The sequence below is a fragment of the Brienomyrus brachyistius genome, chromosome 8, assembly GCF_023856365.1.
Source record: "Brienomyrus brachyistius isolate T26 chromosome 8, BBRACH_0.4, whole genome shotgun sequence".
Classification (NCBI taxonomy): domain Eukaryota; kingdom Metazoa; phylum Chordata; class Actinopteri; order Osteoglossiformes; family Mormyridae; genus Brienomyrus; species Brienomyrus brachyistius.
This window is the reverse complement of record NC_064540.1, coordinates 2,892,511-2,908,674: the sequence shown is the minus strand read 5'-3', so window position 1 is coordinate 2,908,674 and position 16,164 is coordinate 2,892,511. Positions and strand designations below refer to the sequence as shown.

General features: G+C 45.9%; 1 protein-coding gene across 3 annotated transcripts in view; it reads right to left on the bottom strand.

The window, feature by feature from the left end:
- asic1b (acid-sensing (proton-gated) ion channel 1b) overlaps window positions 1-16,164 on the bottom strand; it is a 140,222-nt gene that overhangs the window by 39,718 nt on the left and 84,340 nt on the right. The window contains exon 1 of one of the 3 annotated variants that reach the window (XM_049023500.1): window positions 12,589-13,434. The exons of 1 other annotated variant lie outside the window; for it this stretch is intronic. In XM_049023500.1, the coding sequence (XP_048879457.1) occupies window positions 12,589-13,263 (675 nt within the window). In that variant the 5' untranslated portion in view covers window positions 13,264-13,434. Of the gene's footprint in view, window positions 1-2,775; window positions 3,710-12,588; window positions 13,435-16,164 lie in introns of those variants that run through there. One more of the 3 variants, XM_049023502.1, reaches the window with a different exon arrangement.

The following is a 16,164-nucleotide window of genomic DNA, read 5'->3' as shown; positions in this document are numbered from 1 at the left end:
TTGACCGTACACAGAAGCTGTTATGCTGTTATTTACCCGTCTTCCATGCCAAGTGTCACGGTGATCTTAGAGCGGGAGAGGGGGTGAATTTTTGTCAAAATTCTGGTTGGACACACACAGAAATTGAGTAATTTAGCAAACTCCATAGACTGCCAGGTAAGAGATTCACACCCCCATCCTTGGAGGTGTGAGGATACCGTGATACCCACCTTGCTATTGACACCTGTGCTATTAGAGGTTAATCATCACTAGAATTATAGATGAATGCAGCAGCAGATAATAAATGTTGTTCTTATGTCTTCTGTGAAAGTGTACAGCGAGTGATGTGCAAAAGTCACAGCAGAATGTGAGCGACTGTGGGTCTCCGTCACACACACACACACACACACACACACACACACACACACACCAGACAGCTCAAGGTGCCCTTAAAGGAAGTTAACATCAGGAGTCAAGACCTCTGCAGAACCAAACATAAGACACGGCCAGGCTCGATGGGGAATGAAAGCAGAGCCGCGCATAATGGAAGCCGCTTCGGAAGTGGGATCTCTGCTGTGTGCGCAGGGAGATCACATTCTGCCCAAGGACAGAAATATGAGCCTCCCTGGCTACCCGACAGCCAGCTCTGCTGCGATCGATTCAGTCTGAGAGAAGCTTCAAAACACATCGGCCAGAATTACACTGCTTCACAAAGGGTCTCCGGGCCTGATCTTCACAGCCGAGAACTAGAATATGTATCACGTTAGACGGCATATTTTATTTAGGTAAAGCGAATTTGTAAATAATCTGGAGATAAATCACAGATGCATTAAAAGAGGATGCTGATGATCTATCCGGGACATCAGAACAGGAGGGTATAGAGCATATTCAGTTGCAGCAGTGAAGCCCAGTTAGTTTGCCGGTCGCATCCTCAGAGATTTCTGTGTAGCGATTCCTGTGTCCTACTCACCATTGGGAGACATTAATCACCCGGGTGGACGGACTAATGGACAAAGTGCTGAAATTGTCTGTGTGTGGCCTGCTACCCTTTGAGCAAAATGCAGATGCATTCAAGCATAAATGGTTGTTTTTGCATGACATGGTGCCCCCCCCGTCCCACGGCTTGGTAAAGGGGCCTGAACATCCAAATGGTGCACAGACTCGGGTCACAATGACGATCGTGATCAGATCATGATGGTTCAGATCAGGGGTCACCTATGTCTCGCCAAAAAACTACTAGTGACTCACAGTGATCTAAAGAGTATTTTACATAATACTATTTAGAAATAGTACCATGTAGAAATAACCATGTTAAATTACTTCCGTTTTGAATTTTGCTAATACACGTTAATTACAATTTTCAGCTGAAGATGCGTACTGCACTGGCATGGCATGCTGCAGACTGGATGTGACAGGAGATTTAATTTTATTAACCCCACTTACCTACCCAAGTTCAACAACTTGTATCTTTAACTCAAAACACGTAGCTTCCGTGATTAGTTTGTTTTGCAGAAATAGCTCTCAAAGTAAATAAGGCTAGAGACCCCTGTTCACACCGAGTCTTAGGAAGGGCAGTTTTCAGCTTTGAGAAAATGTTATGACATACAACAGCTTCACTGTAGTCTTAAAAACTGAATTCAGGATATTTTTATGTGTAAATGGTGGAACGTATTTTCTCATTTTACACCAGAGTTTTACGTAAATGATTATCTCTATGTATATAACAAAATAAATAATAGAAAATATTTCTCCAGCTAAACAGATATTTGATTTTGCCTTTTTAAATTGAATATTCTTACATCTATGCCCTGACAGATTTATTCATGTTTTCCCATCTTTAGTCACTGCGTGAGTCGAGGCCTGCTGCCTCAGACCACAGCGTGTTTCTCTAATCAAAGGACACAGAGGTACACAGACGTATAAAGAACCGAGTGTGGTCAATGCCATGCTGGCTGGGCCTAAGAGGGAGGTCTGCTAATGCAGGGAAATGCGGCTTTGGCAGGCAGAAACGGTGCAATTAAATCCCCACAAAAAATCGCAAGTGTGCATGCGATGCAAACTCTTAGCTGTATTATAACTTTTTCATTTTAACGGCGAGACCTTCGTAATACTTATTCATATTAATATTCAGCTTGTTGGTTTTTGGTTATACCAGTTATACATTTATGATGTATATTAACATATAAGATTAAGGAGAATGGACTGGTTAACGTTAAAAGTTAATGGATATGTTATGAGAATGCATGGCATGAATACTGTAAGGGTGTTTCTTAACTTCCTGTGTCTGTACACAATCATATCTCAGGACTTATATGCATCTGATAAGTTCACCTTGAAAGCTTCTCCTTGCTGACCTTTGACATGGGGATGTGCTGAACTTTAGGCCAAAGCCTGGGAACTCTGAAGCAACATCACTGCCGACAACTACACAGATATTAAACAAAAAAAATTATTAGAAATGAGAATTGGACATGCCCTGCGATGGGCTGGCCCCCCAGCCTGGGTTGTTCCCTGCCTCGTGCCCATTGTTTCCGGGATAGGCTCCGGACCCCCCGCGACCCAGTAGGATAAGCGGTTTGGAAAATGGATGGATGGATGGATGGAGTATTGGACATTATTACGGTTGTCTCTCCTGTCTGTTTTGCTGCAGTTTCTAGTTGTAGTACTTGATTCCTGATTTTTCGGGTTGGTATTTTCTGGCAACTACTTTGGGAATATTTCTTTCCCTGTTCTTTCATAACTTTCTTTGTGCCTAACTAAAGTTATCTACATATCTGCGTTCACACACTTGCTCACCTCTCGAAATTGCTCGGTGCCACAGTTTCGACCACGGAATCTGCAGTCCAGCAGCATGTCCTCGATCCGGTGCCGGGTGCGATTGAAGAACTCGTCCAGGCTGAAGCGGGCTCCTTTGCGTTCGGGCTCTGGGGCAAGTGGGATCCCGGGGGCCATGCTGTCCTCGTAACCCAGCAGCTGGCCCATGAACAGCAGGTCGCTGTAGCTGATCTGGGAACGGCGGAACGTGTTGTAGTTGCAGAAAGTGATGGCAGGGAAGACCAGCTGCTTGGCTTCCCTCTCATCCAGCATGGTGATGCGGTCATACTGCAGGAAGTAGATGACACGGTCCACTACCTGGACGATGAAGAGCGATACCGACAGCAGGAAGACAAGCGCCCACAGCCCCTGTCTGATTCCAAATTTCTTCCCCTCCACAAAAATGTGGTTGGTGCCGTGCAGGGAGCAATTCCCAAAGAAGGTGGGGAGATCATCCAGCTCAACGGCGTCCTCCTCTTCCTCATCGTACACGTCGAATTCATCACAACGCTCCTCGTAGGACACTACCTTGCCCTCACCTGGCCCCCCTGCCCTCACCACCCTCTTGTAGTGGTCGTCGAGGCTGCCGATGTACGAGCCCGCGGCGGACTCGTCGGCGGAGGAGAAGGAGATGGTGCACATGATACGGACAGGCATGGTGGCTGCTGGGGCTGATGTCTCGCGCAGACACTCTTTCGGACAAGATAATTAGACGTCGCCTCTAACTTTTTCTGGTCTCGGCAGCAGTGATGGGTTGGGAGGATCCTGGGTCGAACTCAGAAAGACGCCCCAATTTTTCAGCTAGCCTGTCTCATCGGGAACATGTGGGAAATGTCGACTGTGTCCATGGAGGTTACAGACAGCACGATATTGTAAAAAAAAAAAAAAAAAAAAAAAAAAAGCAAAATTATGATAAAAATCTACTCATCCACTGAGCAAAAACAAAACCTAAAGGAGGCAGGTGGGAGACAGTTGGGAAATCAGGTCCTGGTCTTCTTGCTTTTCAGTCCTCTGTGCCGCCAGAGGTGGGATGAAGGGAGCAGCAGTAGAAGACAGGGATGGACAGCCAAAGCACAAGATGGGACAGAGTTGTGTGCCCCTCTCCTCTAGTCTGGTCTGCAGGCAGCTTCAGTGGCATTGGGGAATTTCTCAGTCTGAGTCCTGCCCCCGAGTATAGCATAACGGACTCGGCATCAGGAAGGAAGAGATCCATTCAGGGGAAGTAAGATATACTCCCCATTAACAGCCCGAATTTAACGATTCGAAGGCATCATTTTTCCTCCCTGGAGCTACATGCAGGGTTGGGGTGGGTGGGGGGGGGGGTTAGGGTGTTTTTTTCAGTTGATTCTGTATTCCAATGTGTCTTTGACCGGTACTTTTCTGGAAGAGCCACACTAAGCATGTCTCTCGATGGTACGAGCAGCCTAAACTGTTGGATATAGGTCATTAAGCCTTGGTCTAAAGGGTTGGCAATTGAGGGTTAGGGGTCTTACTCAGGGGGTTCAATGGAGAAATCACTACGTCAACTCAGGGATTTGAACTGGCAACCATCCAGGCACTTGACTACACACCCCATTTACCCATTTACTGAAGAACGGTGCAATGTGTTTGGTTTCTACTTATTTTTAAAATTTAATTAGAAAATCACATCAAGTTATGATTTATTTGAAGTCAGTAACCACAGGACGCTGAAAAATCACAGGCATTCAACCAAACTCTAAGCTATGTTTTGTTTTTCAATCAGCCGAATGCTCATTTATGTAATGAATCCTTGTCTCATCACAAGCTGGCGACCTGAACTCTGATTAATAGGAAACAAATACAAATTAACGCACAATGAATAAGTTATAATGATGATTGCCACTGTGAAGAAGGATTCCACAGCCACGCCCCTTCAACCAGTCTCCCTCACCGGCTCATTTTGGTTCTGTTTCCACTATGGGAGGATCCCTGGTTCCCGAGTTGATTTGTTACAGAATTCCTCAGTCCAACAAGGATCAGCAGAGCTCTATGTCATGCTTGCTTGCTTGGAATGGTACCTGGAGGACATATCCAGGACGTCCACTGACAGCGATCAGGTCAACTATATCATCTCGCTCCTTGCCGGGAGAGCCCAAGAGTGAGCAAGAGATCGGTCCTTTGCTTCTTTGCTACCATTGTCGACTACCTGTATAATGTATCCGATCATCCCTGCCAAGGCAGAGATGTTGGGAAACGGCTGTTTCAGTTTCATCTGCGATCGCGTTCCTCAGCTGAATTTGCCATTGACTACCGTACCCTTGCTGTCGCCAGTGGAGGGAGAGAGACGGCACTTTTCACGGCGTACCCGAGAGGGCTCAGTCCGGAACTCCGGAAGAACTTGTCTTGGAAGATGTTATCCAGATATCGATCGGGTTTGATAACCAACCCGAGTCGACTAACCTTGGACCCCGATATCTCTTCCTCTGATGCCTTTCTGGCATCCGCCTCTGGAATCAAGCCCATGTAGCTCAGAAAAACACCACTAACCTCAGCAGAGCGACAGCAGCAGGCAGAATCGGTTCTGCCCGTCCTTCGGACAGCTCAGGCACATCATACCCCAGCGCCGACCTCCCTAACTGGGGCAGAGTTGCCACACCACTTAGGTCAGATGTTCTGTTATATTAGATATTGCTCACAACAACCGACCGTGCCTGTAACCGTCTGTTGTGATTCCGGTGTCTATACCTGGATAACCCTGATTGATTCTGGTGCTGAAGGGAACTTCACTGATGCCACCCTGGCAACCCACCTGAACCTAACCCTACAACCAGTCACATCCCTGCTCAATATTCACACCCAAATGGGGAACGGCGTCCTCACCCTGGGCACCGAAGCTGTTCTTTTACAAATCAGGTTATTCCGCCACAAACGTATTCAGGTCTTCATAACAAAACCTGGGGTCCTGGTTTTGTTGCCAAGACCCCCATATCATGAGGCCAACAGACAAAATCTCTAAGTGGAATCCTTCTCTCCACCTCAGGGAGTCGTAAACCCGTCTGAGAGACCCATAAGCCCCCCAAGTAAGTCGACAGATGCATTTAGTAAGGTCAGTGCTACTAAAACACCACCACACTGTCCGTGGGATTGTATTTCCTGGTTCTCCCCCGCTAAAAGTCACTTGTTACCTTACTGGGATCTTAGGCTATGATACATCAAAGAGGCTTTACAGTCTGGGTTCATTGCCTCCAGATTTTTCTTTGTCTAGAAGAAGGATGGAAGTCTGTGTCCATGTATTGATGACCATGAGCTGAATGTGGTAATGACTGACTTCAGTTTCCCTCCGAACAGTGTTTAAAAACAGTGTTAGAGATATGCCGCTTCTGATGGGCATCGATGGAGAAAGACATTCATGACTGTATATCAGGAGTGGGCAATCTTATCCAGAAAGGGCCGCTGTGTGTGCGGGTTTTTGCTGTAACTCCCTAATTTACCAATTAGAGGATTGATTGGCTAAAGAGTCCTCACACCTGGGTTTGAACAGCTGACCTAAAGGTTATCACAAAAACCTGCATTCACACCGGCCCTTTGCGGATATGATTGGCCATCCCTGCTATATATAGTTCTGGCCTGTATGTGCCTAATCCAGAACCCTGCAAGATCTTCTCTCCGATTGGCTGCAGTACCTTCTAGGGTCTCTGCATCCATGGTCCCATATTGGTCCCATGAAGGTCTCGGGTGTACCATGATTTCTGTCATCATCACAAATAACCTTCCTCTGTCACCCATCCCACATTCTCATGTTCCAGTGAATTTTACGGTATCAGCATCCACTCTACCCCTGGGAAAATGGAGCTCAGTGATGTGTCAGCAGTCGGAACAGTGGTACAAAAGGAGTGGTCAGGGATGGGAAGCTGCACACATACAACTGTCTTGCACCATTTGATGACGTAAAACAGCCACAAATTATAGTTGCCTCCCCATCCTCTTCCTCCACCCAGGGCAAAGTCTTTGGCTGTGCATTCAGCTCTGTCATCCATTCCACAAGTTGTTTTCAAGATCCACTGGTCTTTTTAGAATCCTGTGGTGAATTAACCCGGTCTTGTATCAACTTCAGTTACCTGATCAGTATCAAATGTCCCCGGTATTCCATATCTCTCTTCTGAAACATATCCATTACATTCCTCTGCATCCTTCCAGCAATCAGCTAACGCTTCAGCCCCTTTGGACACTGACGGTTCACCAGCAAACACGGCCTGTGTGCTCAGAGACTCCAGGCAGCGAGTTGGTCGTATATGTGGCGGACTGGATGGGCTACAGCCCGCTACAGACATCTTGGACCGTACATTGATTGCTGATTTCCACCAGTTGCATCCGGATCGTGCTGCACCCCAACATTGTGGACGTCCTCAGAAGTGCCAGCACGAGCACCTGGAGCCACCCCCTGCCCAGTGAGTGTGTGTCCCAAACCCTTTCTCAGTACCACTGTTTGTCCCCATTCTCCCGTCTGCCTTCCCCTGCACCCCCAGACTGGCCCTCCTGGCTCTCCGACCCCTGCTTTTTTTCATCATGACAGCTTCTGCCTCTCGTTTTGGTTCTCAGTCTGCTCTGAGAATGAATCCCCGGTCCCCAAGGTGATTTGTTACAGCCACACATCGCCAAGGCTCTCACCAGCAGAGGATAGTCACTGCTCTCGCCTCTTGGCCAAGGTCAGTTAAGAACAAGGTCAGTTTATTCACTGACACAGATAATGGGACGTAAAACGATCCTGTCCATGTGAGCCAGTAATTCAGAACGAAGGACATTAACCTCTAACTTTCCAGTGGAGGAATATTTTTTCCTTCAAACCATATATCTATCTATCCATCCATCCATCCATTATTTTCAGGCTCTGATAAAGCAGTAATATTTGCTTCACTTGGAAGAGTAAACAGGTCCATATACTGTATGTGAAACTGGCCAATTCTGGGAATTTACCGGACTGGGAGGAAGAAAGAAAATCAACTGTGGGGGAAAAAAAGTTTTTAAAAATGATGGATAAGCTGGGACATCCGATGCAAATAATTGGGAGACAAGGGCAGAGTCTGTGGTTTGGTGGTCTGGTTCATTTAATTAGGAAAAGAGTGAAGAGATGGTAGTTTGAAATCATGACAAAAGCACCCCCCCCCCCCCCCACGCTCTCATTGTCATATTACAGGAAGAAGAACAGACACAGACACTCACACGCTTTCCAACCACCTTTCAGTCGGTGTAACACAATTATTATGGAAATGCAAGTGATAAGAGCCCAGTTTTTAAATCGCATCTTATTTCTTTCTTTGCTTCAGTGAAGGACTGAGACTTATAGCACCAGCTAGTGCACCCTGGGTGTTCGTGCTCCCTAGGTGACATTCTGCAGGTCAAAGCTCTGCGCTGGGGTTTGAATCTCACTTCCCTGCAGGCTCTCCCTCTGCTCTGCATGCTTTCTCTGGGAGCCAGGTTCCCGTTTACAGTCCAAAGACACAGTGTGCCTGTGTGTGTGTGTTCCCTGTGATGTCAGTCCATAACCCTGTACTGGATAAGCGGGTAGAAGCAGGTGCTCCCAAAGTGATAAGCTTTAATTAAGCAATGTGGCTGCACCTCAAGTTACGCAACCAAAGCAGTCTATCTAATAAGGGTTCCGTAACGGCCTTAAGCACAATTTGAAACATGTCTCAGATCAAACTGAGCATCGGTACTTTTGAAAAAGAATAAAAACAAATAAAATGATCTATCTGATACTCACGATTGCAAATACAACACTAAGCTTAAGAACTATTAAGAATTTCTTTAATCAAGTTGTTTCCATTAAAATTTCCCCAATCCACCTATCAATCCTCTCACAAATACAGTGCTCAGTTTCGGACAGCCCCGAAGCCCCGCCCCCGACGCCGCATTGGCTGGAGATGACTGCGTGTGCCAGCCACACCCACCCTCCCTCCTGGCATCTGTATCTTCCCTGAGACTGCGCCACCAGCAGTGCTAGGGGCTCCTACTGCCTGACACAGTGGCCGTAGCTACTGACCAGTCCTCTCGTCCCTGCGGACCACCTCCTGTTGTTTTGTTTTCTTATTTCCACTTTTTTTCAAATGAAATTACTACTTTTATCTCTCTGTCTCATGCTCCTGATATAGGGACAACCCTCTCCAGCAACCTAGGGGCGATTCTAGTATTTCTTACATTGGGGGACAAGGATGGACCAACCTTATCATTAGCCAATGTTTTGAATCAGTGAGTGACAGGGGAGAGCGCACTCTGAGGGCCAATCAGGTTTCAGCTGGGGCCAATGGCCCTGTGGCCCCACATCTGTATGCACCCCCCTGTGGCCCCACCCCTGTCCCAACTAGATTCAACATCCTTCTCTGAAAATGTGTATATCTGCATGTTCACATGCCTACAGAACACACACACAAACACTATACATATATACACACTATACATATATATATATATATATATATATACAGTAGGTAACCAGTGTGGAATGTGTGCGCCTCTGGATACATCCCATAATATGAGATGGATGCTCACGGTTTGTTTCATTAAATGAAAAATGCATCAAGGATAATCAATAGACATAATAAAATTACCACACCTGTACACAGTAGCTGCTATAGTATAATTAGAATTTGCCCATCTTCCATAGCACTTATTCAGTACCCCAGCATGGTGGTCCTACAGCAGGGCTCCCCATTTGTTTTCCCGAAATCCGAATTCCATCATCAGTTCAAAGTTAATACAATTTTCCAGGAGGGTGGGGGGGAGCTGACGATAAAATCTGCCGAGTGCCCTAAACCTTTGGCTCTTGCATGCCACCTATTGGGGAGCCTCGGAATACACCGTCCCGGCCACGGAGAAATCTTTCATTCCGGGTGCTGTGATTGGTCCGGATTAAACTGTATTTCGGTCAAGATGCAGACCGATTCTGCTTATTGAGGATCCCTGACCTAGAGCCTGTCCCATGAGGCACAGGGCAGAGAACATCCAGGATGGGCACACAGAAACTGGGCAATTTAGCAAGCACCACACGGCGCCAGAGAGGGATTCAAGCCCCCATCCTGGCCGACAGTGTCGCTCACTGGGGCCTCCACTTTTATTGGTTTATTATTATGTTAGCTATTATAGATGAACGTAGGAGCAGCAGCAGATGATAAATGTTATTATGTCTTCTGTGAAAGTGTACAGCGTGTGATGAGCAAAAATCACAGCAGAATGTGAGAGGCTGTTGGTGTCCGTCACGCACACACACACACACACACACACACACACGCACACACACACACACAATCGTGTAATCATATCTTTTTGGGGAGCGCTCATTCACTTCTATGGGAAAAATGCTAACGCTAACTATGACAACCTTAACCCCCACTCAGTCCTAACCATAACCATAAGAAAGCAAACAAAATACAAGAATATTTACATTTTTAGTTTTTTCATTGCAGTCATTTGTGGGGACATTTGGTCCCCACAAGGTAAGGTATACCTGGACCACACACACAGACACACACACACACACACACACACACCAGATAGCGTATGATTAACGTTTGAAGTCAAGTCAAACAAAACGTGACACGACACCAGGCTCGACGGGGAACAAAAGCAGAGCCGCGCTTAATGGATTCTGCTTCTGTGCTTCACAGACAACAATTTGTATCGCATTAAGCAGAAGGGCTGCATCAATACCGACACAAGTACATAGCATCCTTGCGACAAGGCGCTGATGCCACAGCGATACCACGTGATTATGTATCTGCAATATTGTTAACAAGCAAAATAAACCAAAAAATATCTGGAGTGGAGAAGTACTTCAAAATGAGCAACAATAACCAAAGCATTACTACAAACTGGCCATATAAGATATGAAGAGGAGGTACGGAAACAAGTTCATACAAAACAAATTATCTGATTATTAACCATCTAAAAACTAAACGTAAGGTTATGGAGAAATTTAATAACATCTTCTGAGGTAGTACACAGTGTAAAATGTGTTGAATTACTGCTTAGAACCATGGTATTAGAACCATGACACGTTTTTAAGTCACAATTAAATCAGCATGCTGATCCATCGTTTTCCATCCATCGTTTTCCATACATCATGACATCCTCAGAGGTGTCGGTTTAGCAAATGCTGTATCCTACTGACCACTGGGAGATGTTAACCATCCTGGTGGATGGACTAATAGACAGAGCGCTAAAATTACGGGACTGTCTGGGTGTGGCTAGTTGCCCGTTCAGCAAAACGCCGACGTATTACGACATAAATGGAAATAAAATACTGTTACACGACACGACGACTCCCCTACGATCCCACAGCTCGGCTTCTGGGGGAAAGGATTGAATATGGAGAATATAACATGTAACAGCTTTAACGTAGGACTTAAGCACTCTATTCAGGATGTTTAACGTGTAAATTACGGAATATATAAAAATGTTACGCCGGTTTTATGTAAATGTTCATATGTCTATGGAGGAATATGGTAAATTAATGATAGCTAATATCTCTCCACCTACACAGATATCTGATTTTGACTTTATTTTATTTGACTATTTTTACATCTGTCTCCTGATAGAAAAAAAACAGGTAATAACTGGTCTTCTTTTCATATGTTTTTATATCTATTGTCGGTGCATGAGCGAGCTGCCTGCACTCTGTTGCTCGGATCAAAGTAGAGTTTTCTGAGGGACACCAAACCCGGCATGGTCAACACTGTGCTGACTAGCAGAGACAACAAACCAGGCTATTAAAACCCCGCAAAATCTGCAAGTCTGCATGCAATGAGTGTCTAAGCAGCATTAATAACTGCAAGCCTTAGCTAAAACATTACAGCTTTTCTCAGTTGCTTTGGCACATTTCATGAAACACACTTATCATTTTCCAGACTATAACAGCATTTCTTAAAAGTATATCTATAGAGCACAATAGCATGGTTAAATTGCAAGGGGCTGTAACTCTCCCAAAACAATTAACTCGTGTCGCAAAAGCAAATAATTCTATCATTGTAATAGTCGGCCAAATACTAATTTGTTAATTGTTAATTGTTTTGGATGAGTTACACCTTTTTGCAGCTTAACCATGCTGTCGTGCTAATATGCAAGAAATGTTCTAATAGTTGTGAGAATGTTAATTTTCTGGGAAAAAAAACTGGAAAATCGTAAAACATTTGGCAAATGAACCAAAGCAATCGCGGAAAACTGTAAGACTTCGTAATACTTATTAATACTTCATATTCAGCTTTGTGGTTGTTATACTAGCGATATGTTTCTTGGTATTCACATAAAAAAATCAGGAGAATGGACCGGTTAGTGTCAATAGTTAATGTGCATGCTGCATGCTCTGAGAAGACAGAACAGAGCAGAAAAGCAGTAAGTGTTAGAAAACATTGAAGTGTTTTTACTTTACTTTCGTAACTCCCTCGGTACGCGTAGATTGGGATTAAATGCATCTGATATCAGATAAGTTCACCATGAAAGCTTCTCTTTGCTGACCATTGACATGGGGGTGAGCTGTACTTTAGGTCTAAGCCCTGGAGATCTGAAGCAACATCACTGCCCACAAATCCACAGAGCAGAAATAATAAAGAAAAACAAAAAGAATTAGAAATGACTACTGGACATTATTACGATTGTCTTTCTGGTCTATTTGTTCTGGTGAATGACTTACAGTTTATAGTTTTTGTGAATGATTCCTGATCATTCTAGTTAGTATTTTCTGTCAAGAACACTGGGGATATTTCATTTCTTTACCTGTTCTTTCATAACTTTCTTTGTGCATTACTTTGTTATGCACATAGCGTAGTTCAGACTCTCTCTCACCTCTTGGAAATTCTCAGTGCCACATTCTTCACCACGGAACTGGCAGTCCAGCAGCATGTCCTCGATCCGGTGCCGGGTGCGATTGAAGAACTCGTCCAGGCCGAAGCGGGCTCCTTTGCGTTCGGGCTCTGGGGCAAGTGGGATCCCGGGGGCCATGCTGTCCTCGTAACCCAGCAGCTGGCCCATGAACAGCAGGTCGCTGTAGCTGATCTGGGAACGCCGGAACGTGTTGTAGTTGCAGAAAGTGATGGCAGGGAAGATCATCTCCTTGGCTTCCCTCTCATCCAGCATGGTGATGTGGTCATACTGCAGGTAGTAGATGACACGGTCCACTACCTGGACGAGAAAAAGCGACACTGCCAGTAGGAAGGCAAGCGCCCATATCCCCTGTCTTATACCGAACTTCTGCCCTTCCACAAAAATGTGGTTGGCGCCGTGCAGGGAGCAACCTCCAAAGAAGGTGGCGAGATCATCCAGCTCAACGGCGTCCTCCTCTTCCTCATCGTACACGTCGGATTCATCGCATCGCTCCTCGTAGGACACTACCTTGCCCTCACCTGGCCCCCCTGTTCTCACCACCCTCTTGTAGTGGTCGTCGAGGCTGCCGATGTACGAGCCCGCGGCGGACTCGTCGGCGGAGGAGAAGGAGATGGTGCACATGATACGGACTGGCATGGTGGCTGCTGGGGCTGATGGTCTCAGATAGACGCTCTTTCAGACCAGATAATCTGATGTTGCCTCTCGGCTCTCGCTTTTGCTTGTCTTGGCAGCAGCGATGGAGCGGGAGAAGACTGGTTTGAATACGGAAAGATGTCTGGACTTTTCAGTTAGCCAGCCACAGGGAGAAGATGCAGGAGAAGTGTCCACGGAAGTTATAAGTAGCTGGATATCATCAAAAAAAATTTAATGTTAAAAATCTAAACATGCACTAAGAAAAAACAAGAAGTAAAGGAGGTAGCTGGGGTGGATTTGATAAATCAGGTCCTGGTCTGGTTGTTTTTCAGTCCTCTGTACCACGGGAGCAGCAGTGGCTGAGGGTGGACGACAGAGCTAGACAGCCAAGGCGCAGGACGGGACAGAGCTGTGTGACCCTCTCCTCTGGTCTGGTCTGTAGGCAGCGTAAGCGACGTGGTGGAGTTACTCAGTCTGAGTGCCGTGGAGTCCTGCCCCCAAGCGTAGCATAACGCATCCCATGTCAGGGAGTGAGAGATCCATTCGTGGAAAGTAAGATATACTCCCTTCGGGCCGAGTACTAGCCCTGCTCATTAGCAGGCTGAATTTAACGATTCGCAGGCATCGTTTTCCCTCGCCGGCCCCTCCGTGTGGGGGCCATGACAGGGGGTGTTTTTTTCAGTCGATTCTGGAGTTTAATGTGTCTTTGACGGGTCCCTTACTGGAAGTGCCACTCTAAGCACGTCTCCCAATGGCACGGGCAGCCAAAACTGCTGGATACGGATCATCAAGCCATGGTTCAGAGATCTAATTCAGCTTAGCTAAGTGAGAACGGGAAAGTACATGGGATTAGGGCAGAATAGGATCATTTGCAAGCTTCTGATGGGCCTCCGAAGGCTTATGTGGAAGGGAAAAAGGGAATTTTAAATTTACATGTTTTGACAGGATTGTTTCACCAACCAAGACGGACAAAATAGACAGATTTTTTTTTTTTTTTGATAGACTCATTTATTCAAAGCAACACGCAACTGAGAAAGCAGGACTAGCCAGTCTCTGAAGCTATTGAAGGGTAAGGGCCTCGCTCAAGGGCCCAGCAGCGAAATCACTCTGCTGACCCAGGGATTTGAACCAGCGACCTTCCGAACACAGGCATAGCGCCCGAATCCGCTGAGTCATACACCACCCCCTCTTACCCATTCACTGACGAATAATGCAATTTTTTGGAGTTTCAGTTTATTTTAAATGTAATTAGAAAAGAGTGCATTAAGTTCTATTTATTTGCATATTATTGGAACAGCAAATCAGCAAACCACGGGACCGATCCGCTATAAAATCACAGGCACTCGACCAAACTCCAAGCTCCGTTCTGTTTTTCAATCAGCCAAATGTTTCTTTGTGTAATGACTCCGCATCTCATCACAGGAGCCCGCGACCTGAAATCTGATTAAGAGGAAACACACAGAAATGCAGGCGTCACTGGAGGTGCAGTGAATCGGTTACGATGACTGGCGCACATCGCCGAGGATGTCGCCTGCAGGAGGAGAGCTGCGGTCCTCGCCTCCCACGCAAGGTCTGTGACATAGACGATGGCGGGTAGGAACAGATCCGGACTATGTTACGCTGCTGATGTAAATGGAAAACTTAAAACTTTCAAAAATCACTCTATCTCCTCCCCTGATGATTACGTTGTCATTGTGATTTCAAGAATGAGGAAATAGATACAAATAAATTGGGCCCCTTTGGCACTTCTTGCAGGCCCAGGACTAGGTCCCCCACGATCAGCTTTGGGGCCCTTATGAAGGCTTATCCATGTCCCTCCGACACCCACATGCACACGCTATCTGGCCGCCTTTCAGGATAGTCTGCCAAGTGACTTGTTTTTGGCATTGGGAAAAAACGGAGTACGATCATTATGGAAATGCAAACAGTAAGGTTTCAGTTTTTAAACTGCATCTTATTTCCATCTTCGTTTCAGCCAAGGGTTTGAGACACAGTACCAGCCAGTGGGGGCCGCCCTGGGTGTTCTTGCTCCCCAGGTCGAGATTCTGCAAGCCAATGCTTCGCGTTGGGGTTTGAATCCGGCTCCCCTACAGTCCTTCTGATGAACCAGTATCTCCTGTCCTTCCTGAGCCATCCCATGATCCCGTACAGGGTCAGTGGTTAGAAGATGGATGTATGTGGAAATATTTTCTTCAACTTTTATATCTAATTTACATTTTCCGGTTTCATTTCTAGAAAGTGGAATGCAGTTAACTGCAGTCATGTGTCGAAACTGGTAAACAGAAGGTCACAGGAAAACATCTTTTCCCAGTTGTAATAAATCTGCTTATTTTTCCAGCTGCATCCTTCCCTGAGCTTTCAGTTCCTAAAAACCACGTGATTGCCTCTTTTTCAGCAAACTAGAATGACTCCAAAATGTATCGCAGCGGAGGCCTTGTCAGGTCTCAGCATTTGTCCCGCTGCGCACGCGGTCACTGTCCTGGACCCTGACACAGACTGTCCTTGGGACCCGTACACTCTGTTCAAGGTCAAAGAAAACCGATACAACAGTTCCAAGAACATTTCATAACAAAAGAAGAGGGGCTATTGATTCCATCCTGTTAGCATGGATATTTAAAAATGCCAGCAGACTTCTATCAAGTGCTGACATGCCTCTTCGCAGAAGGCTTCCCCTCCCACCTTAAAAAGGAAGTTTATTTCGAACCCCTCTTCCTTCCCATTAGCTTTGTCTTTGAAGTTCTACTGGTGACCTTTGTACTAGCATCAGAAATGCTAAAGCCACCAGCAGCAGCAAACCTCTCTACGCCCTTCGGGACTTAATTCACTTTGATCACATCCCGTCTAAGGTCTGTAATTGTTCTTATTGAAGTGTCTCAAATTTGCCCTAACATGAGGAATGAGGAA